The following is a 27,681-nucleotide window of genomic DNA, read 5'->3' as shown; positions in this document are numbered from 1 at the left end:
GAAGATTGTGTCCATCGAGTGATATTTGCAAATTATGCATCCTTTGTGTCTCTGTGGAAATTAAGAGAAAATATATATACGGTATATATTTTGAATTATCATTTTATTTTTTGCCACACAGGAGTGAGAGCCCAAAGGCAGAGGTAGGAATCAGTACTGTATCCAGCACTCCAGAAAGAGACTCATCAGATAAGAGCAATGACATTGGTAAGTCCTGAATGTTTTTCTGCCAGGTTATAAATATCCTCAGAGTCCCTGCTCTGTCATACACACTGACAGATTCATACACATCCTAAATACCAGCCTACACACATACTTATAATAAACCTGTTCAGTACTTGGGAGTGTGTTATACCGAACACTGCTGTAGTAAACACGAATCTGCAGGAATGTATTAGAAAGCTCTCAGAAAGTACATTCCTATAATGAGGCAAAGTGGAAAGAGCTCTGCTCCTATGGCATTTCCTACGTGGCCAAAAAAGCAATCATGTGGATTTATTATTTTATTTTGAATTTGTAATGGACTTCTAGAATTTTCCTAACTTCATTCGTAAAACTAAAGCCCTTTTGGGATATCTGTGTTACTACAGGAAAGAGATGGGAAATATTGAGAGTAACATAAATAATTTAAACATGGCAATTTTAATTGCAGCCAATGGTATGAATACTGTACTTAACAAGCTGTCAAGTCTCTAAGAAGCCTATAGATATTATGGGTTTAACTCATGTTTACCTAGGAGAAAATATATGACTGGACATCAGATTTATACGATGAAGAGTTCTTATTCCTATATTGTGACTATGGGCAAAATAAAATAAAAAATCATAAAACATGCATATCTGTCAGTAGCATTAACACAACAGTTACACTATATTGTCAAAAGTATTGGGACACCTGTACACTCACATGAACTTTAATGGCATACCAGTCTTGGTCTGTAGGGTTCAATATTGAGTTGGCCTACCCTTTGCTGCTATACCAGCGTCAATTCTTATAGGAAGGCTGTCCACAAGGTTTAGGAGTGTGTCTATGGGAATGTTTGACCTTTCTTCCATAAGCGCATTTGTGAGGTCAGGCACTGATATTGGATGAGAAGACCTGTCTCGCAGTCTCCGCTCTAATTCATCCCAAAGATGTTCTATCAGGTTGAGGTCAAGAATCTGTGCAGGCCAACCAAGTTCCTCCTCCCCAAACTCGCTCATCCATGTCTTTATGGAGCTTGCTTTGTGCACTAGTGTGCAGTCATGCCGTAACAGGAAGGGGCCATCCCCAAACTGTTCCCACAAAGTTGGGAGCATGAAATTGTCCAAAACGTCTTGGAATGCTGACACCTTAATGTTGTAATATGTTGGCCGATTTGTGTGGGATATTGTGTGTATGTGTGTGTGTATGTGTATGTGTATATATATATATATATATATATATATATATATATATATATATATATATACATACATATATATATATATATGTTGTATTATTAGATTATAAGTCCAAAATTGACCAGGCCAGATTTCAGTTGACATTTGGTACCTGTTAAGATAATTACATGTTACACATCAAAAGAAGCTTGTCGATTGTCAATATGCAAAGAGACAGGATAAGTCTATTTTACACATCAAACCTGTAATTACATGTGAGGCCCCATACACACCATAGAATCTATCCGCAGATAAATCCCATCAAATGGGTTTCTGCGGATAGATCCTATGGTGTGTACACTCCGTCGGATATCTATCCGCAGATAAATCTCCCCTGGAATGGATTTCCAGCAGATAAATATTTGTCGACATGCACAGAATATCTATCTGCTGGAATCCATTCCAACGGATGGATCCGCTCGTCTGTACAGACTTACCGGATCCATCCGTCCAAAGGGATTCCCCGCACGCGCCGTAATGAATAGACGCATGCGTGGAATTCCTTATATGACAGCGTCGCGCCCGTCGCCGCGTCATAATAGCGGCGACGGCGCGACACGTCATCGGCAGAGGATTTCAGCGCGGATTTCAATGCGATGGTGTGTACACGCCATCGCATTGAAATCCTCTGAAATCTTAGAGAGGATTTATCCGCGGATACGGTCCGCTGAACCGTATCTGCGGATAAATTCTATCGTGTGTATGGGGCCTCACACATAAAAAGACGCTTGTCGATTGTCAATAGGCAAAGAGACAGGATGAGCCTATTTTACACATCAAACCATTACTCAGGCCACATGTAATCTAATTACATATTAGAGGGAGCATATTAGTATGCAAGGATGCAAAATTAGGAATAGGTGATGATTGAAGCTGTCTCCGGCTGGGTCATTGCCTGTCACTCTGAAAGACAGGATGTAGATCAGAGACGGCCAATCAAATTGCTCAGCTATTCAGTGGATAGGGAATATAATCCTGGAGGTGAGTCTTGTCACTCAGAATATATTCTCTATGTATTCTCTGATATGAAGGCACAGATCTAGGAAGAGATTTAAATTATATGCTCTGTTGGATTTGGTATTGTCTGTGGACTTTGGACTTTGTTTGTTATTGGAAGTTAAATAAAATGCATTCTCTGGAGAGCCTAGTGTGTTGCTGCGGAACAACAAATTTATAGTCATCATACTAACATCTAAATATTAATTATCTAACTGGACTACACTATACATTGAGATCACTACACTTAAGAGTTCCCTTCACTGGAACTAAGGGGCAGTCCAACACCTAAAAAAAAAACCCACGCCATTATCCTCCCTCCACCAAATTATTTGGACCAGTGCACAAAGCAATCCCAATACTTTTGACAATGTAGTGTATATTAGTTATGGCAACGTTAAATGTTGGTCTTTTTCAGTTACTATTATTCAGGAATTCTTATTTTTAAGTGCAGTAAACCAAAGTAACCAGTCAAAATGTGAAAAAGGTATGACTTCAGCAGAATTAAAGAATATCCAAAGACCAAACTTTATTTTCCAATTTTGGTAGAATGAGGAACAGTTAAAATCCTAGCTAGTATTTCTTTGCTCATGAGAAGATGTCATAGTTACATAGTAAAGTTGATTAAAGACAATAGTCCATCCAGTTCGACCTGTGTTGGTGTGTGTGTTCATGTAGATAATTACAGTATTTATCGGCATATAGCGCGCCCCGGTGTATAGCGCGCACCCCCAACCTGGAAGGGAAATTTCAAGAAAAAAAGAAAATACTTACAGTTTGAATGCCCCTCGTCAGTGTCTTGCCCGGTGTCCATCGGTGGCCTTGTCCGGTCCGGCATCCGTCTGTGGCCCTAGTGGTGTCCTCCCCGTTTCTCCCGCACTGTTTCTGAGTCGATCCCCGCTTCCCGCACTGTGTTTGAACGCCACCGCCGACATATACCGAGCGCAGTACGCTCGGCCACACTCAGGTCCTCTCGCATAAAGGCTAGGAGGCGGCACAGGGCGTGCCGGCGAGGGGAGCCGAGCCTGACCGAGTGTACTGCGCTCGGTATATGTCAGCGGCAGCGTTCAAACACAGCGCGGTGATCGGCGTATATCGCGCACCCACAATTTTCCCCTGATTTTAAGGGGAAAAAAGTTTGCGGTATACGCCGATAAATACGATATTTCCCATATCCCTGTATATTGTGTTTGATAAGATGCACATCCAAGAGTCAATACTATCAACACTTCCTGTTATCACCACTGATTGTGGAAGAGAGTTCCACACTCTTACTGCCCTGACAGTGAAAACCCCCTATGCAGCTTAAGGTTAAAACAGCTTCTCTTCCAATCTCATTGTGTGGCCCTGTGACCTCTTACAGTCTCTGAGACTGAATAGTTTCCTACCTACACAGGGATTACCATTGAGATATTTGTATATTGCTATCATATCTCCTCTCAAGCATCTCTTCTCCAGGAAGAATACATTTAGCGCTTGTAGACGTTCCTCATATTTGAGGTCCTCCAGCCCCCTAATTATTTTGTTGCCCTTCTCTGAACTCTCTCAAGCTCCATGACATCTTTTCTGAGAATTGGTGACCAGAACTGGACGGAATACTCCAGATGTGGCCGAACCAGAGTTTTATAAAGTGGTATAATTATCGTTTTATCTCTGGAATAAATTCATTTTTTAATGCATGCTAGTATACTGCTGGCTTAGCTTCCAGCTGCTTGACAATGCATGCTATTGCTAAGTCTGTCATCTACTAGGACCCACTTCATATAGACTTCCTATAGACAAAACATAAAATGTAGGAAATGTCTTCAAGAGAAATTCCCTCTTAGACTCCTTTGGGAAACCTCCCCCCTATTCTTCTTTCAGTGAAATTTGCTGTCCGCATGAGCTCCAGGCACCACTCATTTCCTAGTGTGTTCACCGTTGGGTGCCCTTGTTTTGCATTTGGGGTGTAATGTGAAACATTACATTCCCTAGCCTCCCTTCTTCAAACTGCTCTCACTTTTCTGAAACATGGCATGCTTCTCCCTGCAGCATTCTGTAATCTTTTGAATTTGACAGGGCTGTGTGTGGCTGTGCCCGCACAAACCTGCATCTCTTATTCACAAATCCATTAACAGACTACAAGATCCATCTGCCACAATGGCACTTGTAGTTCATTGATTACTTTCTCCAGCCCCATAAAAAAAGTACCTCCATATGGACTTGTGGCCAGTGGAAGAGTCTGCAGGAACCTGTGGATTGCACATGCAATTAACTGATTGGGGTTGCATTGCTCTGCTTCTCCATGTGGGTGCAATACATTTGTTTCCCAAAATGTGTCTTTAGGGCCAAACTACTACTACTGTCCATTGCAATGCGTTGCAAAAATGCGCACATTAAATGGATGACAATCATGTTTTTTAATAAATTTGTTACAACTTGGTTAAATAGATACATTTGTTCCATTGTGAGTAAATAAGTTGTTTCAGATATGCTGATCTATTTTTTGTGGTACTATAATGATATATCTCTAAGGATTACTTTTTACTATATAAAAATCCACTGTACAAAGGGTTCAGTATTAAAAAGGTTGTTTGATCATTGTAATAATTGGTATCCTGACCAACTAACCCCTTGACCAAAATCATATAATGAGTAAAAGAGACACGCTGCAAAATGATAAAATAACCAACAGCATGCAATACTCCATCAATTAGGTTTGAATTCTTCACGGCTTGTCAGGTGAATAGATGAGTAGGAGGTAGATGGCAGGGTGCAGTTTAGATTTGCGACAGGTTAAGGGAATGCTGGTATATTCACTTATAAGTGATTTCTTAAAGACGTGTAGCTGTGTCATTCCCGTATATTTTTTCAAAGGTTGCTGTAGGGCAATACATGTTTCTGAACATTTGATAACTCCCATTCCTTGCTCCTGACAGATCATATATTTGGTCCTGTGAAACGTAATTTAGATGACCAAAAGTGCTGTACCCACAAAGCTTTAGAACTCCACATTCTTAAAGGGTCACTAAAGGAAAAAAATGTTTTTGCTGAAATGACTGTTTATTGGGTATAGAGACATAAAAGTTAACTGATTCCTTTTAAAAATGATTAAAAATTGAATTTAATCTATCATATAATGTGCCTCTAGTTTCACTTTCGATTTTAAATGTACATACATGAAGTTCCGGGTGAGAGGTGAGTCGGGAAGACACAGAACAAAAACAAACAAATCCAGGGCAGTGTTTTGTTTTTAAAATGAATCTGATTGGTTCTGAGGAGTTTTAGACACACAGTAATGACAGCTTAGACCACCGTGAAAATCTCCCAGTACCATGGTTATAAGGAAACAGGCAACCAGGAAGTGTGGAGATCAGAGCAGAATTACAGCTACTTCAAAGCAAAAACGAACAATGAGGACATGAACCCAGTACTGCAGTAAGGTAAAGGAAGCTATTTAGCTAAAAAAAAAAAATTCCTTTAGTGACCCTTTAACTTGGTACCAGTCATAGTTAAAGGGGTTGTAAAGGTAAAAATGTTTTTCCCTAAATAGCTTCCTTTACCTTAGTGCAGTCCTCCTTCACTTACCTCATCCTTCCATTTTGCTTTTATATGTCCTTATTTCTTCTGAGAAATCCTCACTTCCTGTTCTTCTGTCTGTAACTCCACACAGTAATGCAAGGCTTTCTCCCAGGTGTGGAGAAAGCCTCTTGAGGGGGGAGGGACGAGCAGGAGGGTCAGGACACTCTCTACTTTGCAGATGGACAAAGGAGCTGTGTGTTAGTGGGTGTCCTGGCACTCTTGCTTACCCCCTCCCCCCTCAAGAGGCTTTCTCCACATCCTGCGGCTGAAGTGTATTTATAATATACTAGCACAATATAAAGTCTTAGGGCTAGATTCACGTAGATCGCCGCATCTCTGCGGCGGCGTAACGTATCTCATTTATGTTACGCCGCCGCAAGTTTTACGGGCAAGTGCTTGATTCTCAAAGCACTTGCCTGTAAAAGTTGCGGCGGCGTATCGTAAATCCTCTGGCGCAAGCCCGCCTAATTCAAATGATCCGGGTAGGGGGCGTGGATCATTTAAATTAGGCGCGTTCCCACGCCAATCGTACTGCGAATGCGCCGTCCCTAAAATTTCCCGACATGCATTGCGCTAAATGACGTCGCAAAGTACGTCATTGGTTTCGACATTAACGTAAATGGCGTCCAGCGCCATTCACGGACGCCTTACGCAAACAACGTTAAATTTTCAAATTTCGACGCGGGAACGACGGCCATACTTAACATTGGCTACGCCACCTAGGGGGCAGCTTTATCTTTACGCCGCGTATCTCTTACGGAAACAGCGTAAATTTACTGCGACAGGAAAGCGTACGTTTGTGAATCGGCGTAACGACTCATTTGCATATTCTATGCCGACCGCAATGGAATCGCCACCTAGTGGCCGGCCTAGAATTGCAGCCTAAGATCCGACGGTGTAAGTCACTTACACCTGTTGGATCTTAGGGAGATCTATGCGTAACCTGATTCTATGAATCAGGCGCATAGATATGATGGCGTACCAGGAGATACGCCGTTGTATCTCTTTCTGAATCCGGCCCTTAACTTCTTAACATTTAGATTATGTGCTTAAAACACTGTAGGGTAAATCTGAAATCGCTTTTAGTAATCAATGTCATAAATATGATCTTACATACACAAAGATGTGAATGAACTCGGGACCATGTAACAACTGTTCTGAATGATCATGGGTGGTCATCGTGCCCCACACATTGCACATACCCAACAAAACCAAATGTATCTTCTATGGAAATTGTGAATCGTCATGCACATGTCATTGTAATGGCACTGCAAAGATCTTAAAGCTGTAAAGAGGCCTAACATCCTAATTTGTTTTTTAAAATGGTTATAAATTCATTATGATTAGATAGCATTTACGTAATTTTATTGGTTTTCATTTTTTGTAAGCCAATAAAGATGATGGAGAGCTGATCTGTGCTTTGCCGAGCTGAAACCAGCACTTTGCTAGTGAGGCAAGTTCTCTGGTGTAAACAAATCATGAAAGATTTGACATTTGTCACCTCTCCAATGTCATCTGTTCTAGTCACTCAGTAAGGTAACAGCTACTCTGTTACTCTGGAGCTACGAGCAGTGAGAGACCAAATCTTTCTCCCTTGTGTGCCAGGTAAGATTTTATTGCATTGCACTGGCAGGAATCAGGAGAATTCCACTTTTAATACAATATCCCAGTATTATTCATGAACTGAATTGAGTTTTAGCTGCAGAGGTCTGTTTGCCTTACTAATGTGGCATTTTTATTGTTTCGGGTTTTATTTTTATGAAAAATACTTTGTTATATTTATATTTTATGGGACATTAAACCTAACTAAACCATATGTTATGTTTTTATGAGGATTGCTATGTGGGAACATGTGTGTCGTGAAACGTGTGCCTTCAGAAAGCTTCGTATGATATGTCTAGATAACTGCCTGTGGCAGAATTAGGAAGCAGTTTTCCCAGTATCTGCTATGCACTTTGTGGTTGTTGCATAATGCAAAGAATGAACAAGGGCTTACAGAATGCAATGATAAAGTGTAAACGTATGTAAGTTATTACATTCATTAGTGCTTACCATTATTTGTTTTGTTCATGAATATACAGTAAAGCAATTCCTGAGTGCATAGTGCACTCTCTTTGCCTCTGCTCTTGTGGGAGCTATCAGGGTACCAGGGTAAATTTGGTCATATACTGGGTGGCATACTACTATGTTTTTGGGTTGGGTGGAGACTGGAGCACACACAGGAATCCCATGGAAACACAAGGACAATATACAGTCTTCATGCAGATAGTGCTCTTGGTGAGATTTGGAAAAAAGGGAAGCACCCCCCTGAGTGGGATTTTAAAGGCAGCAACACCACTAATGTAGAATTAAAAATGTGTATTAATATGTTAAATTAGATGACTTCACGCAGTGGTGGGATTTGAACCCCAGGCCACCAAGCTGTCGTGTATTTTCAGTAAGCACATATTTTGCAGTGTTTACAGTAAAGTAATTTTACATTACTTTTACAATGTTATAATCTTGTTTTGTCATGCAGCTATACACTGTAAATACACAATATCACCTTCCTCCAAAAGTCCTTCGTCCTCCTTTCTCTACCAGCAGACATGCAGCCATACATACAGTACATTCTCTTGACATCCCTCTTACCTGTACCATACCACCATTTATACAACCTACCTGGGGGGAGGTAATCAGTCATATATCCCCCACCCCCCCAGTGGCCATATATACCCCCCACCAGAAAAATATGCTCTATTTAACATCCCAGAAGCCGTTTACATTTTATGGCTTTTACAATTTGCATCTTACATGTTCATTCATATATGAGGTGGTATCAAAAAGTTTCGAGACTAGTTTTGTAACACGCCAATAGATGGCAGCACAAGGCTGTACGCAGTCACTGGCCTTCATAAGTCAGTGCGCCAATAGACATCGTCCTGTGTACACCAGGAGTGCAACTGGTGCTATTCTGACACTGTTGGCTAAACTGGACAAATCTGCTACATAGACATTTGACATGATTCGGCAAGTTCACGGCAATGCAGCAGTAAGTCGTTCGAGGTGTTTTGAGATTGTTCTCCGACGATCATCAAGCACAAGTTGCTGAATGGTTTCAACATTTTTGGGGGTTGAGCTTGTTAAAGGTCTTTCTGATCTCCTGTCATCTTCCAGTGATGTTCTTCTGCTCTCTCTTGAAGTGGGCATACCAGTCAAAACACCTTAAGTGACTCATTGCAGCACCGCCGTCTTAAAATTTTGATCAGTGGTGTACCAAGGGGGGTTCGGGGTGGCGGTCCGCACCGGGTGATACACATTGGGGGAGTTTCAGCCACTGCCCAGGGACCAGGGTGCATGTGGGGCCCCTTAACTTTCCCTGAAATCGCAACTTTGTAAAAAGTTGTTCGGATCAGCACAGAGCCCAGCGGTGTGGGTGAGGCTGTCTGTAACTCCGCTCTATTATCTCATCAAGTTAGGCTGTCCCTCTGGCATGTTCACGATCTCCCAAGGCAACTGCAGTTGGTTGGTGGGGTCGGGATGTGGCTGCCTCCTTCACTCCTTCTACAGACTCATCCCATCAGGCAGAAGAAAGAGGAGGAGAGACCACAGCAGACTTTTCATCACCTGACATGCTGTAAGTGACTGAGCAGTGCACACTGTCACTACATGCAGAAAAACCTGGCACTATTTACCACCCTTTGTCTCTATATAAAACCCTAACCTGTCTCTATATACCCCCTTAACCCGGCATGGTATACCACCATAACCTGGCTCTGTATACCACCATAACCTATACCACTCTAACCTGGCTCTGTATACCACCCTAACCTGGCTCTATATACCATCTTAACCTGTCTTTCTATACCACCCTAACCTGGCTCTATATACCACCCTAACATGGCTCTATATACCACTATGACCTGGCACTATATACCACCCTAACCTGGCACTATATCACCTAACCTGCTATACTACCCTAATGTCACTTGATGTCAATGTGCTGTGCGCTGCCTGCCAGCCTGGGGTGGTGGAGTGCCAGATATAGGATCCACCCTGGGTGCCAAATGCTCTGGGTACACCTATGACTTTGATACCACCTTGTATTTAGAAAATCCTTTCCTTTAACCAGGGGTACATGCTGCCAGTATCTAGGCCTTGAGACACTTGGTACCCTTTCATTTTCCATATGCTAAGTTTACATTATCCAGGTTATGAACAGTTGAGTGCAGAGATCATATTTCTTTCTTTACATTTTCCACAAAATATTTTATTTTGCTTGAATTGGCCCGAGCTAATGTGAATATGAAGTAAAAATACTGAATATTTCAAACTAATAGATTATGGGAATCAATTGTAAGCCTCTCAGTTTTTTTAATTAAGTTTCAGTTATTCATCAAACCCAACCTGACATTTGAGGTAAGGGCGATAGGGGAAGTTCCCATGCCGCCTTCTTAAATGAGAAAAGAGGCACAGCACGAGTGATTGGCACAGCATCCTGCTTTCAGACTGACAGGGTCATATTTTACATAGTGAAAAGTGGGTAGAGTTCTATTTAAGCAACAACAACAGGCAGATTTTGTGAGATTTTTTTTAAAAGCAGATTAAGATTCCACAGACAAATAATTGCAGGTCTAAAAAAATTGTCTGGTTAAGCAGCCATCACAGCTTGAAAAATGTGTTTTTTGAGTGGAGTTACTCTTTAAATCCTTTCCTTTGGGGCTGCTGAGTTTTTCTTCAATTGTGCTGTCATCCTGGCTGATCTTATTTTTTATAGAGCTTACTGATTTTATCTCTTTTTTTTTATCTTAATAGGAAATAAGTATTGTTGTCAGTTTATACATTCTACTTTTTTTATAAATGAACATTGTCATGCTCCTTGGGGAAAATCTACGGGCACAGATGTCGTTTTTCTACTGGATGCTGATGTAGGAAATGTTTCATTTGAATTGCATTGGGAATTTATATCTTAGTGTTTTATGAAAAGTGCCAGATTGGTTTTCATGTTAATAGTTGTAAAGATGTCATAAAAACAAAGTAGGGTGCTACAGCATGGGTTCGTAAGCACTCTTTAATTGTTTTTGATAAAATGGAATAAATGCTGAAATTTCGGATAGTGTTGCAACACTTTTTTTTTTAAAGTGTTCATACCCTTTAGTGTTTACGCCTTTGCAAGTATAAATCTACAACAGCCTGAAGATGTAGAGAGTCAAGAAATGGAATCGTTTATATGACCTTAACTCATGCCTCCTAATGGCATTTACTGACATGATTTAATTGTTATTAATGTAGATCTAGTGTACACATTGTATTTCTTCATGGATATATGGATCCAACTGGTGGTAATTAGGATTGGACTTGGGCGTGTTCGGATCAAACCCGCCAGGAAGCTGGCGCTGCACACCGCCAATCTTTGGAAGTTTGTGTATGTGCAGCTGCCAATCAGGAAATGCCTCGCTGCCCGGGATTGACAGTGTGTAGTGACAGCTTTCTGGCGGGTTTGAACCGAACACACCCAAGACCATCACTGGTGGTAATATAGTAGCTTCTTTTCATGGGAGGTCTGAGCATGCTCACAGTGTTCCTGGCTCAACACATTTACCGGTATGTGCCTATAAATTACCTTTGGAGTAGAATAAGGTAGAAAATAAAAGATGACTGATATAATAAGTTGTACATTCAAAACTACTGCTACTAGCATTTGTAAAATCTCTGTACCACCTAGCTGATCCTAACCTCGTCTCACAAGAAAAAATTGTTAACTTGACCTGTACCACTTATTGTCAATAGGCAAGTCATTAAAACAACAGGGGTCCTAAAATTTCAAAATGTCAGGAGGCTGGCATATGTGTTGTTCTCCCCCCCTTGACTGTATTCTTTACAGTTTGGTGTCACAAAATATCACCACCCTGCCTATCGCCCATAACAACCATGTTATCTCAGTACTTGTATAATTCGGGAACTTTTACATATACTTCTTTATACTTATTCACTGAATCATGAATGCTGAATAATTAAAACTACTGAGAAATAAATAAGAGCAAATTGAAGTTTCTGCCCTTGGTGTCCACCAGAATTAGTTGCAGTGCACTGCATGTGCGGTATGGTGTGTGCCAGCACAATTTAAATGGTCTACTTTAATGCTTCGCTCTATATAGAGCTTTTGTTAAACCTCATTTAGAATACTGTCTCCAGTTCTGGAGAACCACTTACAAAAAGATGTACGTTTAAAAAAAAGTCCAGAGATGGAAATCAAAAATTGTGAAAGGTCTGAGGGGACAAACATAGCAGGAGAGATTGCAGGAGCATAGTTTGTACAGCCTTGAAGAAAGAAGGGAAAGGGGGTACATGATTTAAACCCTTAAGTACATTAAGGCCTGGTTCACACCTATGCATTTTTTTGGGCGTTTTCAGTTTTGCAGAAACCCACTACAGTCCATTTAACATGGATTCCTATGGGTCATGTTCACATCTGTGCATTTTATGGAAAGGGCCAGGGACTTTATTCTGGTTTTTGGTTTCATAGACTTCAATGGATCAAAAACGTGTATTGAAAAACGCAAAATGCACCTAGAATGCGCAAAATGCAACCTGCAAAGGTGTGAACCAGGCCTTAGGGTGTGGACAAGGTTTAGGAGGGACATTTTCCTTTTTTTCTTAACATGCAGCTTGCATGACAAAAAAACTCGGGCCTCAAACTAGCTTAAGAAAAATCTACCTAAAAATTACCTAATGAAAATCATTAGAAAATATCATTATACAAAAAATGGTGGATACTTGGAACAGTCTCTCAGTAAAGGTGGTAGGTCAGTCAATGGTGAATTTAAACATATTTGAGATAAACCTAGATCTATACTCCCTGTTGGGTTCTGTCTCTTCCGTGGAAACACTCCAGCAATACACTAAAGCCCCGTACACATGATCGGAATTTCCAATGGAAAAAGTCAGATGGACTTTTTCCATCGGAAATTCCGAGCATGTGTATACCCTATCCGACTTTTTTCCGATGAATTCTGTTGGAGTTTAGATAGAGAACATGTTCTCTTTTACTCCGATGGAATTCCGTCGGAATTCCAATGTGAGTTTGCCCAGACAAAAGCCTGATCGTGTGTACGGGGCATAATAGGCCACATAACCACCAGTCTTCTTTTAAAACTTTTTAAAAAGGGAGACTGGCAGTTGTGCTGTTCAATGCGTGTATTGATGGACTGTTTTATTAAAGTTTTCTGTTCGTATGTTATATGCCATAGCAACCAACTGTGCATAAGTCAGTGGTTAGATGATTGGTTGATTTATTATGGTCTGCCAGTGATTACATTTAATTACTCATGAGCTAACCATAGTTTTTCACATCGAACCAAACTCCTCTAAGATTTGGCCAGAATGTGCTTAGTGTCAGCAAACAGTCTAGCAGCGACCAATTTATTTTCATTAAAAATGATGGAAAAAGTTTTATACTGACAGGAGCTATAACTATGTACATGAACAGTTAGGATGAGGTGATAGATAGCTATAGTGTGTAGAAATATACAGTGTGGCTAGCCTTTTGGGGAAATATGGTGGAAAAAAAAGCTGAAAGTCATTTAAATAGATAAAGGAAAATGAAATAATTCCAAAAAGAAATACAGTGACTTGGAAGATAAGTCATGTGATCCCAAGCTGGAGCCAATCACATTTGAAGGCCTGCAGTCTCTGTTTCATTTGAATGTTTTTATTATACCATCAATATAAGTGATGCTTCTCTTTTCCATTCATTTTCCATCAAGCGTTCCTCATTTGCCTCTGTTTACCATGGGTAACTACTCTTCTTCAATTGATGAGGGTAAGGCTTTCTCACCTCTTTCTGCTCCAAGAGTGTCTTTTGCTGTAGTTGTAGAATGCATGTCTGCAATATCACTTTTCCATCCCCTTCTCAGTGCAAGCTCTGCAGTACATTGCCATAAGGTAGCAAATAGTATTATATGCATCACATTAGGTTCTCTGAATTTAATGACTCCCACACCACTTCTTCCTGTGAGGCTTTTTTAATCACATTCGGATCTCTTCAGTTGGTTAGTTGAGAATGTTTGTTTATTTTTATAATGTTGGTGAAAAAAACAAAAGCAGGCACCGGATTGGTGTTCTGGGCAACTTTTTTTTATTCCAATCACCTTTTAAGAAGGAAAAGCATTAGCTGGTTAGGGTTATTAGTTAAAGAGACACTGTCACCTTGCCCATCCAGGACAAAGTGACAGTATCTCTGAAGAGGAGCCCCCCCAACCCACTAATTCCTCAGTGCTCCACCCACAGCCCCTTCCACTGTCTCAGCCAATGAAAATTCCCAGTTATGGTTACGATTAAGCACCTGTGGACGTGAAACGCGTCAACCAAGATCCTTGTATAGCTGTGTTGTTGTCAAGATTGTATTCTGTTAAAATAAAGAGGCTGGAGTTTTATTCATCTCAAGATTTGTGGTTATCCATTGGCTCTGAGTATGCAGGAGATACGATGACCTTTTATGTGACCCAGGTCTAGTAGTCAATTGCTAGGCCCAAGAACTGTCACATGATAGTGGCCAGCACTAAATATTTTGGTGTCAACTGTGATGAAGGAAGGGGCAGATGGGGAGTGCTGGCAAGGAGAATATCAGTCAGTTGGGGATATGCCCATAAATAACATGGTGGGGTACAAGCCACTATATATAATTTATGTGATTATGCTGCAGTCAGGTGCACTCATGAATTCTATTTTCTAGAATGAGTGTATGCAAACCTATTCTCAAAGTCTAAAAGAGTATTTCACAGCATTTAGAAGGGATTTAAATATTTGTGGTTGTTACAATTAACCCGCTTGTGAGCATGATTAACAGCACTAACTGCAATTTATCAATGCTAGATATTAAATGTAATGCTATATAAAACTGTAGACATTTTGATGTACAGTATTTAAAGGCAATATGTAAATAACTTTAAAAAAGCAACCTTTTTGCATGAGGGCACAATAAACTTTGATAGTCCAAATGCTTTTTTTTGTTCAATCTACGCCCTGAATGACAGAAAATCAGATGATTTTCCCATCCACACTAACTTTGTAGATGGAGGAGTCTCCATTTCTGGTTATCACTTTTAGGCAGCAAAATTTTGACCCAGTTCAATTGATATTTAAATTGACTTTTGCCGTGCCACGTGGTGCATGCAGGGCCACCCACAGCTTAAATTTCATCTGATTGAGCAGAAGTCGGACAACATTTGAGCTGTCTTTATGTCTTTAAGTATAGGCAGCCAAAGGTTGCCTAAACTTACCTGCTGGAGCTTATCTACTAAGAATATCTTTTGCATGCAGTTTGTCAGTTTTTGTCAAATTTTGTTCAGCTGTCTACCACCACATCACAACCTTTGCTTTGAGTCCCACCTGCTATCACTGCAGTGGATATAAAGAGTCTACACACCCCTGTTAAAATGTCAGGTTTCTGTGATGTAAAAAAAATTAGACAAAGATAAATGGTTTCCACCTTTAATTTGACCTATAAACTCAGTTGAACAACAAACTTAAATCGTTTAGGTGGAGGGAAGTAAAAATCAAAAAATAAAATAATATGTTTGCATAAGTGTACACACCCTTAAACTAATACTTTATTGAAGCAACTTTTGATTTTATTACAACACGCAGTCTTTTTGGGTATGAGTCTATCAGCATGGCACATCTTGGCTTGGCAATATTTGCCCACTCTTCTTTGCAAAAACAGTCCAAATTTGTCAGATTGCGAAGACATCTCCTGTGCACAGCCCTCTTCAGTTCACCCCGCAGATTTTCAATCGGATTCATGTCTGGGCTCTGGCTGGGCCATTCCAAAACGTTAATCTTCTTCTGGTGAAGCCATGCCTTTGTTGATTTGGATGTATGCTTTGGGTTGTTGTCATGCTAAAAGATGAAGTTCCTCTTCATGTTCAGCTTTCTAGCAGAAGCCTGAAGGTTTTGTGCCAATACTGACTGGTATTTGGAGCTGTTCATAATTCCCTCTACCTGGTCTAAGGCCCCTGTTCCAGCTGAAGAAACACGGCCCCAAAGCATGATGCTGCCACCACCATGCTTCACGGTTGGTGTGGTGTTCTTTTGGTGATGTGCAGTGTTGTTTTTACACCAAACATATCTTTTGGAGTTATGGCCAAAAAAGTTCAAACTTGGTTTCATCAGACCATAACACATTTTCCCACATCCTTTTGGGGGACTTCAGATGTGTTTTTGCAAAATTTAGCCGGGCTTGGATGTATTTCTTTGTAAGAAAGGTCTTTCCACTCTACCCTTTAGCCCAGACATATGAAGAATACGGTAGATTGTTGTCACATGTACCACACAGCCTGTCCTTGCCAGATATTCCTGCAGCTCCTTTAATGTTGCTGTAGGCCTCCTGGCAGCCTCCCTGACCATTTTTTTTCTTGTCTTTTCATAGGGATGTCCAGTTCTTGGTATTGTCACTGTTATGCCATATTTTCTCCACTTGATGATGACTGTCTTCATTGTGTTCCATGGTATATCTAATGCCATGGAAATTCTTTTGTACCCTTCTCCTGACTAATACCTTTTAACAATGAGATTCCTCTGATGCTTTGGAAGCTTACTGCGGTCCATAGCTTAAAACAGATCAAATCACCTGGCTGTATAAACTCTGGTGTAGAAGGGTCCCAGTGCTATAATATAAATTATTTACAGACATTCTTAGCCTACACTTGGCCAGTTTATGTCTCAAAACTTGATCTCATCTAGATGTTACTACCCAACAAGCCATTATATCAGCACTTATCGGTGGTTCTTCAACCACAGAAAAACGCAACACACATTGTATGCCAAAAGAGTACATTTAGTGAAAATCTGCGGTGCCTTGTTTTTCTTATTGCCCCTGAAAAGCGGTGGCTTTTTCATTTGGCTTTAAAAACACTTGATCCATAATTGCCCTACCAAATTTTCCATTTCCTAACCCTTTTGCTTGAATCATAGAACTTTTTTTTGTTTAATAACAAGGTTCAGTGCCTCAGTGTCAGCTTGTCAAGTAATAATCTCACCATTGAGGTCAAACTTCACATTAAATTGCCCACTCTAGCCCTTAAGTACCTAGGAGTGAGAATCACCCCCACTTGCTTTTCTTTATATAGCACAAATTATCACCCTATACTCCATTGCCTAACAGGATTACTATATTCCTGGGAGAAATATAATATATCTGGGTTATGAGGGATTGCATCAGTTAAAAGTATGCCACTGCTGTAACAGATGTAATACTTGTGTACTCTCCCCATCCAAATCCCCTACAGACCTTGCAAGAAAAGATTAATACACTTTTATGACCCTCCACCAGACTTTTATTATCTTATCAAACTTTGTAAACTTGGGAGTCCCAAGTATAAAATTTCATATTAATCTGGTCAACTGTACTTGCATCTACAGTGAGATCATTACCCATCCCATTCATTTACAATTGGCTTACAAACTCCTCCAAACCTAAAAGGCTTATGAAAAGGCTTATGCCCTGTACACGCGATAGGTTAATCCGATTAAAACGGTCTGATGGATTTTTTCATCAGATATCCGATGAAGCTGACTCATCAGTCTTGCCTACACACCATCAGTTAAAAAAACGATTGTGTCAGAACGCGGTGACGTAAAACACAACAACGTGCTGATAAAAATGAAGTTCAATGCTTCCAAGCATGCGTCGACTTGATTATGAGAATGCGTGGATTTTTAACCGATGGACGTGCCCACAGACGATCATTTATTTTCTATCGTTTTTTTAACCAACAGATAATTTTAAAACAAGTTCCTAGTTTTTTCACCGATGGATAAAAAAACTATGAGGCCCACACACAATCTGTTCGTCTGATGAAAACGGTCCATCAGACTGTTTTCATCAGACGAACCGATTGTGTGTACGCGGCATTAGTTTTTGTAAGGCATTACAGTCTTCCGGTGTGTGATCGCCTTCCCTCAAAATGTCTAGTCAATGACCCCATGTTGCTACCAGGATATGACAACACCCAGTGACACTTCCACTACTTTTAGAAATTAAACAATGCTTTGTATGTGTATTAAATACATCATAAATGTTTGACTGTCTTGGCACTTTTGTCACATACACTCCCATGTCACTAGATACAGTGCCTTTATAAAGTATTCATACCCCTTGACATTTTCCAATTTTTTTTATGTTACAACCAAAATGTAAATGTATTTTATTGGGATTGTATGTGATAGACCAAAACAAAGTGCCATATAATTGTGGAGTGAAAGGAAAATGATAAATGGTTTTCATTTTTTTTACAAAATAAATGTGAAAAGTGTGGCGTGCATTTGTATTCAGGCCCCCTGAGTCAATACTTTGTAGAACCACCTTTCGCTGCAATTACAACTGCAAGTCTTTTTGAGTATGTCTCTACCAGCTTTGCACATCTAGAGAGTGACGTTTTTGCCAATTCTTCTTTGCTAAATAGCTCAAGCTCTGTCAGATTGGATGGAGAGCGTCTGTGAACAGCAATTTTCAAGTCTTGTCACAGATCCTCAATTTGATTTAGGTCTGGGTTTTGACTGGGCCATTCTAACACATGACTATACTTTGAAGGTGAACCTCCACCTCAGTCAAGTCTTTTGCAGACTCTAAGGCCGCGTACACACGGTCGGTCAAAACCGATGAAAACGGACTGAAGGACCTTTTCATCGGACCAAACCGACCGTGTGTGGGCCCCATCGGTCAGTTATCCTTTGGTCAAAAAATGTAGAACTTGCTTTAAAATTGAACCGATGGACGCCTAACCGATAGGTCAAAACCGACGGTTAGTATGCAAAAGCATCGGTTAAAAATCCATGCATGCTCAGAATCAAGTCGACGCATGCTTGGAAGCATTGAACTTCGTTTTTTTCAGCACGTCGTTGTGTTTTACGTCAACGCGTTCTGACCCGATCGGTTATTTAACCTATAGTGTGTAGGCACATCAGACCATCAGTCAACTTCATCGGTTAACCGATGAAACGGTCCTTCAGTCCGTTCTTATCGGATGGACTGATCGTGTGTACGCGGCCTAACAGGTTTTCTTCTAAGATTGCCCTGTATTTGGTCCCATCAATCTTCCTATCAACTCTGACTAGCTTCCCTGTCTCTGCTGATGAAGAGCATTCCCACAACATGATGGTGCCACCACCATGTTTCATGGTGGGGATGGTGTGCTCAGGGTGATGTGCAGTGTTGTTTTTCCGCCACACATAGCATTTTGCTTTTAGGACAAAAAGTACAATTTTGGTCTCATCTGACCAGAGAACTTTCTTCCGCATATTTGCTATGTCCCCCACATGGCTTTTCGCATACTGCAAACAGGACTTCTTATAACTTTCTTTCAACAATGGCTTTCTCCTCGCCACTCTTCCATGAAGGCCAGATTTGTGGAGTGCACGACTAACAGTTGCCCTGTGGACAGATTCTCCCACCTGACTTGTGGATCTCTGCAGCTCCTCCAGAGTTACCATGGGACTCTTGGCTGCTTCTCTGATTAATGCTCTCCTTGCCCAGCTTGTCAGTTTAGGTGAGCAGCCATATTCTGGTAGGTTTGCAATTGTGCCATACTCTTACCATTTTCTGATGATGGTTTGAAAAGTGCTCTTGGAGCTGTTCAAAGCTTGGGATATTTTTTTATAACATAACCGTGCTTTAAACATCTCCACATCTTTAAATCTGACCTGTCTGGGGTGTTCCTTGGCCTTCATGATGCCATTTGTTCACTAAGGTTCTCTAATAAATATATGAGGGCTTCAAAGAACAGCTGTATTTATACGGAAATTAAAAAACAGAGGCGGGCTCTGTTTACTAATTAGGTGACTTCTGAAGGCAATTGGTTCCACTAGATTTTAGTTAGGGGTATCAGAGTAAAGGGGGCTGAATACAAATGTACGCCACACATTTGTTAGATATTTATTTGTAAAAAAAATATTGAAAAGCATTTATCATTTTCCTTCCACTTCACAATTATGTGCCACTTTGTGTTGGCCTATCACATAAAATCCCCAAAAATACATTTACGTTTTTTGGTTGTAACATGAAAAAAAATTGGAATATTTCAAGGGGTATGAATACTTTTTCAAGGCACTGTACATTTTTCTTTCATGTATACTTGTTGAAGCCTCTACTTTTAATACATGTAGTTAGGTGGGAAGAGGATCCGTTAAGTACCTTTTCAGAACTAAAATAAGGTGTGGACACTGATACCAAAATGCTGTATCTAAAATACAGGAGGATCTATGATACCCATCTGGTTAACTTGTCCTAAATAGACTAGATTATAGTCTGTAATTTATGCATCTTTGCACAGCCTATTTAATGTAATAATTTGAAGGGACTCCTGCATTGTCCTGCACATGGATTAGTAGAATCCTAAACAATACCGAAGATAAATTGACTACCTTTACTTTTCTTGCAGTTTAACATACTGTTACCAAAGCCTCGAAGAAAACAAACATGATTTTGCACAATTTTGCAATATGTGATCTAGAAAAAAACGTAGGCAAAATACATATCTCAAAACATACTCCGTAGTTGCATATGCCCAGCCAAATATTAAAGTGGGGGTTCACCCTAAACCATGGCATCCAGCATACTAGCGTGAACTACAGTATGCCTTTATTTTATTTTTTTGAGCCGTACTCACAGTTTAATCCCGTTGTTAAGTTTCAGACTCCCCGCGAGGAATGGGCGTTCCTATGCAGAGGGAACATGATTGACGGCCGGCTATGGCGCGTCACACTTCACGAAAATAGCCGAAATAGGACTTGGCCTTTCACGGCGCCTGCACAGTCAGCTCCTAGTCTGTACGCAGGCGCCGATTAGCGCCGTGAAAGGCAGAGTCCTACTCCGGCTATTTTCGGGAAGCGTGACGCGCCATAGCCGGCCGTCAATCATGTTCCCTCTGCATAGGAACGTCCATTCCCCGCGGCGAGTCTGAAACTTAACAACGGGATTAAACTGTGAGTACGGCTCAAAAAATAAAAATAACGGCATACTGTAGCTCACGCTAGTATGCTGAATTTCATGTTAGAAACTTGTTTTTTAGGGTGAACCACCGCTTTAAGTTCAGCAGTCTTAACATGTTCATGATACTTATAGGCAAAATCATTTTTTTTAACTTTGTATAGATTAGGGAAGGGTTAACATTTTTATTGTTGTGTACCCACTAAGAAGATTCATTCCCCTGTTTGTCCTGATGACTACTGTCGCAGAGAGCGCAAGAGTTGTCCCAGAACAAGAGGTTAACTGAATTCTTCCTATAGGTACACCTCTATCAGTGAGTCTTTAAAAGGGTAATTTGCCTAATTTTGGGAGTTTTCCCTTAATTTCCTGTTGCGCCTCTGTGACAGAAATTTAAAGTTTTCCCTATGGTACAGAAAGTAAAAAATAAACTGGCAGTGTTTTTTTTCATTCCCTACTCTGTACAAAACAAAATACAATGGCTATAATTACACTTTAATTTGAGAAAATATTTTCAATAAGAATGATAATAATTGGGAAAAATCAGTATTGTCCCCTTCCCTCCACTTCTTGCGCAATAAATTAAATATTAGTCAACATCTACATACAGAAAGTACGCTGTTTGGCATGCCCTTGGTCGGCACTGTGTTTATTGGCTCTAGACTTTGCAGCTGTCCTATAGTTAACTGCTTGTAATGGAGATAGCATGTGCTCTAAGCAAGCTGGGTCATGAGATTAGACATTGCTATTGAAAGCAAGTTGCTGCAGAGGCCGATGAGGATGGGTGTCTGTATTGATCATTTAATATGATCCATATTCACTGTAATTACAAAGCCATACATAGTGACATGATTTTAGCATTTTACTCTGCAAATATTGGGTTGGTTATACTAAATTGTTTTTTCTTTCATTACTGTTTTTTTTATATTTTTTTGAATAAAAGTTTGTACATTTTCACGTCTATTTTGGGAGTAGTGTGTGGGTGCTGTGAAAATGATTGCTGCAGCCCAGTATTGTACAACAAATCTTGAATACATTAATGGAGGATAGTAAGCGTTCACTTGTTGCCTGAATACTATTAGCCAGATTCAGTAAGACGGGCGCATCTTTAGTTCAGCGTAGCGCATCCCATTTGCACTGCGCCGACGTAACATAGTGAGGCAAGTACTGTATTCACAAAGCACTTGCCTCCTAAGTTACGTCGGCGTAGCGCAAATGGCCCGGCGTAACCCCGCCTAATTCAAATTAGGCAGGTAGGGGGCGTGCTCCATGTAAATTACCCGTGACCCCATGTAAATAAGGGCCGTTGGACGGCTGTTCCGTCGTCTATACCTTGCATGGGCAGCGCCATCTTTTTGGTGGTTTATCTTTACGCCGGAAAAACGCCTTAGGTAAACAGCGTATCGGGTGCAAGTACGTTCGTGAATAGGCGTATCTTGCTCATTTGCAGATTCTAGGCGTAAATCCACGTACACGCCCCTAGTGGCCAGCGTAAATATGCAGCTAAGATACGACGGCGTAGGAGACTTACGCCGGTCGTATCTTAGCAACATTTAAGCGTATCTCAGTTTGAGAATACGCTTAAAGATACGACGGTGCAGATTCGGACTTACGACAGCGTATCTACTGATACGTCGTCGGAAGTCTTACTGAATCTGGCTATATGTATGTAGTATTTCATGAGTTTGGGTGCAATAGAGAAATACATAGAATTCTTCTCTTAGAAATTGACCATGTGAAGCTAATTCCTGCTTTGATTTTTCTGCTACACTGTATGTATAATTTTCTTGATATGATGTTATAATGTATGCTTGCAGTGCCAATTTTCTACACATATTAAGCTTGCACAGCTTGATTGTAATCATATACCGTTAGTTTAGAATTTAACCATACTGCAATACTATGTGCAGTGAATATTCATGCCTTTCGCATATTCATATTTTATGTGTAAAACGAGGAACATTTTGCATCTCCACTTTAAAGTTGTTTTTTTTTACTAGGGTTCACTATATAAAATTTGATTATGATTAAAAAAATATATATTGTGCAGCACATTACTAATGAATTGTCTAATTGGACTCATCCAGTAGGTTGAATTCAGTTGAGTGGCTAACAATGGGATTTGAACCCAGATCTGCAAACACTTTGCCATCATTCTGCCAGTGTGTGAGTGCCATATTGACTTTCACCCCCACGATGGGCCCAGGGTTGCTATGTTTTTTTTATCCCTGCCATGTTAATATTCATTGCTCTAGATCAGGAGTCCTCAAACTATGGCCCGCGGGCCAGATCCAGCCCGCCAGTGTGATTTACCCGGCCCGCGGACTGGCCCTTTAATATCGCAGCAACCCCCCTCCCCTCTGCTACCTTTTTATCACACAAGACACACAAGATGAGAAACACGACAGGTCTGGACAAAAGGCGAGTCTTTTGAGTTAAGCAGCGGGGTGGTTTCAGCAATCAAATACCTGCCTTTCACTGTCCGAACCTTGTGTGATTGAGGTAGCAGAGAGGCAGAGTGCTGGGATGTTATAGAAGCCGTGGCAGTGTACTATTGATGGGGGGGGTTTTGAAAGTGGGAAATTTGTAATGGGGGAGTCTGTGAAGGGGGGGTCTGTTATGGGGGGCTATGTGAGGAGAGGAGTATGTGTTGGGTGGGCTTTGTGATGGGGGGATCTGCTATGGGGGTGACCTGATATGGGGGCTTTTTGATGGGGGGAATCTGTGATGGAGAGGAGTCTGTGATGGAGGATCTGTTATGGGGGTCTGTGATGGGGGGGTCTGTTATTCTGGGCTTTGTGATGGACAGGAGTCTGTGTTGGGGGGCTTTATGATGGGAAGGATCTGTTATGGGGGCTTTTTGATGGAGAGGAGTTTGTGGTGGGGGTCTGTTATTGGGGGCTTTGTGATATAGAGGAGTTTGTGTTGGGGGGCTTTGTGATGGGGGGTCAGTTATTGGGGGCTTTGTGATGGAGAAAAGTTTGTGTTGGGGGGGCTTTGTAATGGGGGAACATTTGATGGGGGGGGTCTGTGATGGAGAGGAATCTGTGATGGGGGGGATTTCTGTGATGAAGGGGGTCTGTGTTGGGAAGGGGTTCTGTGATCAGGGGAGTCTGTGAAATACTAATAAGTTTATGTTGATTAAAATTGTTCTTTATTTTAAATATTGTATTGTTTTTTTCCTGTTTTTTTTTTCACTTCAAATATGATGTGTGCATAGGTTCATATTTTTTTAAACTATAGTCCGGCCCCCCAACAGTCTGATGGACCTTGAACTGGCCCCCTGTTTAAAAAGTTTGAGGACCCCTGTTCTAGATACTCATCCTAGTGCCCTATGGTGAATAAAGCCTTAATTTCAACAATTGGCCCTACGCCTTACTTTTACATTGCAAAAACAAAAGATAAAAAAAATAAACCCATATTTATATTAAGTAACACAAATTTACATGGATTTGTATTATTGTAGAACAGATTTGTTCATAGAGACTACAGTTGCTATATAAATGCTTTTCAGCTGTCTTATCCGCGGCTGTTTTCCATGTCTGTTTGAAACTCTGTCATGCTGTGATTTAGAATGTGTAATTACTTACTTGAGGATTAATCACTGCCCCTTCCAAACTGACCCAGCTTGTGGATTAGTACTTGTAATTATAATGGTCCATAAGTAAGTGCTTCGTGTTTTTTCCATCTTTGACACTTTAGTTAAACAGCCTCTGATTAGACTTTGGCAGAGGAAGGTGCTGACTGACGAAGCAGATCCAAACCAAAAAAGTACAGTATTTCTAATTATTATTCATATATTTTTTTATTTTTTTTAAATCTGAAAAAGCACTTGCTATATGGTACGCAGGTGAAGATAAATGCAAAGGAAAAAAAAAAAAAAGCACACATACATGCTGTATTATTTGCTTGCAATTGATCCTTTATAGAAATCTAAAAGATTTTTACTTTGGGCAGCGACACCAGGAACTGGGCTGCAGAGCTGCTTAAAAGGACAAGGGTGTCTAAAGAGGGAAGAGAAGAAAAAGGCGCACCAGCCTAGTGTGATACCGTTAACAATTTAATAAGTTAAGAATGTAATAAAAAACTACTCACAAAGGTAGCGTTATAACCGGCTTGTCGACAAAATTGTAGTAAAACCCCTCGAACCACACTCCAGATAGGGGGAATAAAGGTGTGTCACTGACGCTGACGTGTTTCGAGGCTACAAAGACCTCTTCATCAGAGCCTACAAGGGTGTCGAAACCCAAGAACAAAAAATTATATTATTACAGCTTACCAGTATAGATGTGGTGACTATACCAATTTTACTTTTTATTTAGATTTTTTTTTCTAGATGACATAAAAACTGCTGTTGCGTTCTGGACATTAGTTATGCTGCACCAGCTTGTTCTGTACTACTGCACATTAAACTATTTACATCAGTCTTGCTCAGATAGAGTTTATAATCTGATGTTTTTAACACAGAAATTCATACATTAGCACTCTATGGTCAGTCTAGGCAGACTCCAGTTAGCTGTATGTTATTGGGTGGTGGGAAGAAAATGTAGCTTGCAGATGAAGTCTTATAAACCATGAGGATATATATAAAAATGGAAAATAAAGGAAAATAAAACATAATGCATTATGTGTTGAATAAAATATAACAAAACATATTTCAAATACAGAAAGAATAAGTACATATATTTGTCTTTATATCATCTTCCTGCAATCCTTTCCACAGCAATTAGACTGAAGCCCTGTACACACAGCTGGGAATCCCGTCAGGAAAAGAATGCCGGTTTTCCTGATGGGATTCCTGGCAAGCTTGCCTTGCAAAGCCGTAAATCAGACGGCCACTCAAAAGAACCGCCGTTCTTTTGAATGGCAAGAACACGGTGACGTCATCAACTACGATGAGCCGGCGCTCGTCACATTCAATGCCGTCACCGCCATCTTGCTACACCCCACACTAACCTTTTATCCTACCGAGCATGCGTCGAAAGCTTATCGAGCATGCGCGGGTTTACCTCGGACAGGTAAGTATACCGACGTCTGGTTTTCTCGGCAGGAAACACTCTGCCGGGAATCCCGATGGGAAAATAGAGAGCAGGTTCCCTATTTTTCCTGGGCAGTTTTCCTGCCGGGAAAACCGGTCGTGTGTACGAGGCTTGAGAGAGAAGTGTTATCCAATCAGGAGGTACTATTGGATTGCACATATATATGTCGGGGTAGCACAGGAAATATATGTATATGATGTACATAGGTCATCTTGCCTGAATTACGTTGTGCTAGATGGGCTGAATGCTTGTCTTTACTGGCTATGGAGTTATGTGCACAATATATAGCTGTTAATTTATTGTGACTTTTATTTAACAGCGTAATCTTACCGCAAGACCAGCAGGCTGGCAGTTGGGCTTAGAGGGGATTTGGGGTCTTGCCAGATTGCTTTTGCTTGTCTTGTATGAGTGGTTATAGTGTTATTTTGATGACTCCTGTGAACTAGATGCATGCTGTTTTATATGGGTCATGCTAATTTTACTACCTGGCAATGTTTTTTGACTCTTTGAACTGTGGAAAGTATAACATGCCTAACGACTGACATTTCATTCTAAACCTACATTTATGCATATGTAAAGGACCAGGGCATTTACAGAATTCAAGAAGAAAAGCTGAACTTAAAAGGATAATATGTTTGTACAGTATATGGAAAACATGGCTTAGTGGTTAATAGTATGGTCTTTCTTTGCTGGGATTCGTGGTTTATTTCCTACCAGGTACACCAACTGTATGGAACTTCTGTTCTCCTCATGTCTGTGTGTGTTTTTCCAGGGATACCTGTCTTCTCCTAAAAAAACTTAATGGATAATTGGCATGTGTATGGCTGTGGACTTCTAGCTAAGATCAAGTGTAGTATCTGTTCTTATCAGAGTTCAGGAATGGCGCTCTGCCACTATTCTAGCCTTTTAGCTGGAACTGCTGGCTGTATCATGCTCTTTCTTGTATGATGGGGTTTCTGAGGGACCCTTCCTGTGGGAAGGAATCCAAATGAAAGTGATATTAGTCACAATTTTTTTTCTTTTAATTGAAATAATAAAGATGTTCTACTTACCTGTTCTGTGCAATGGTATTGCACAGAGCATTCCCTTACCTCTTCTTTGGTGGTCTTTCACTGGGGCTTTTGCATTCTGAGTGCCGCCATAGCAAGCCCTGTGCCATGGGGGCACTTGTGTGATCCTCTATAGGCACACACAGCATGGCTCAACTATACCCCCCATGTGTTAAGTTGATGCCAAAGAGCTAGATTTTGGTCTCATCTGACCTCAACACTTTCACACAGTTTTCCTCTAAATCCTTCAGATGTTGATTAGCAAACTTCAGACGGACCTGTACATGTGCTTTCTTGAGCAGGGGGACCTTGCAGGCTCTGCGGGATTTCAGTCCTTCAAGGCGTAGTGTGTTACTTGTGGTCCTAGCTGCCTTGAGATCATTGACAAGAATTTCCCATGTAGTTCTGGGCTGATTCCTCACCGTTCTCATGATCATTAAAACTTCATGAGGTGAGATCTTGCATGGAGACCAAGAGAGATTGACAGTTAATCTGTGTTTCTTCCATTTGCTAATAATCGCACCAACTGTTGTCACCCTCTCACCAAGCTGCTTGCTGGTGGTCTTGTAGCCCATTCCAGCATTGTTGAGGTCTACAATCCTGTCCCTGACATCGTTGGACAGCTCTTTGGTCTTGGCTATGGTAGAGGGAT

The 27,681-nt window shown here is 40.7% G+C and overlaps 1 protein-coding gene across 1 annotated transcript in view; it reads left to right on the top strand.

Annotated features, from left to right (window-relative positions):
- The window catches only part of SH3KBP1 (SH3 domain containing kinase binding protein 1), a 513,710-nt gene that overhangs the window by 463,383 nt on the left and 22,646 nt on the right, over window positions 1-27,681 (top strand). Inside the window, 1 exon segment of the mRNA XM_040338226.1 lies at window positions 122-207. Coding sequence (XP_040194160.1) covers window positions 122-207 — 86 coding nt within the window.

The sequence above is a fragment of the Rana temporaria genome, chromosome 2 (genome assembly GCF_905171775.1).
Source record: "Rana temporaria chromosome 2, aRanTem1.1, whole genome shotgun sequence".
Taxonomy (NCBI): Eukaryota; Metazoa; Chordata; class Amphibia; order Anura; family Ranidae; genus Rana; species Rana temporaria.
The sequence above is the reverse complement of the archived record's forward strand: the minus strand, read 5'-3'. Positions and strand labels throughout refer to the sequence as shown.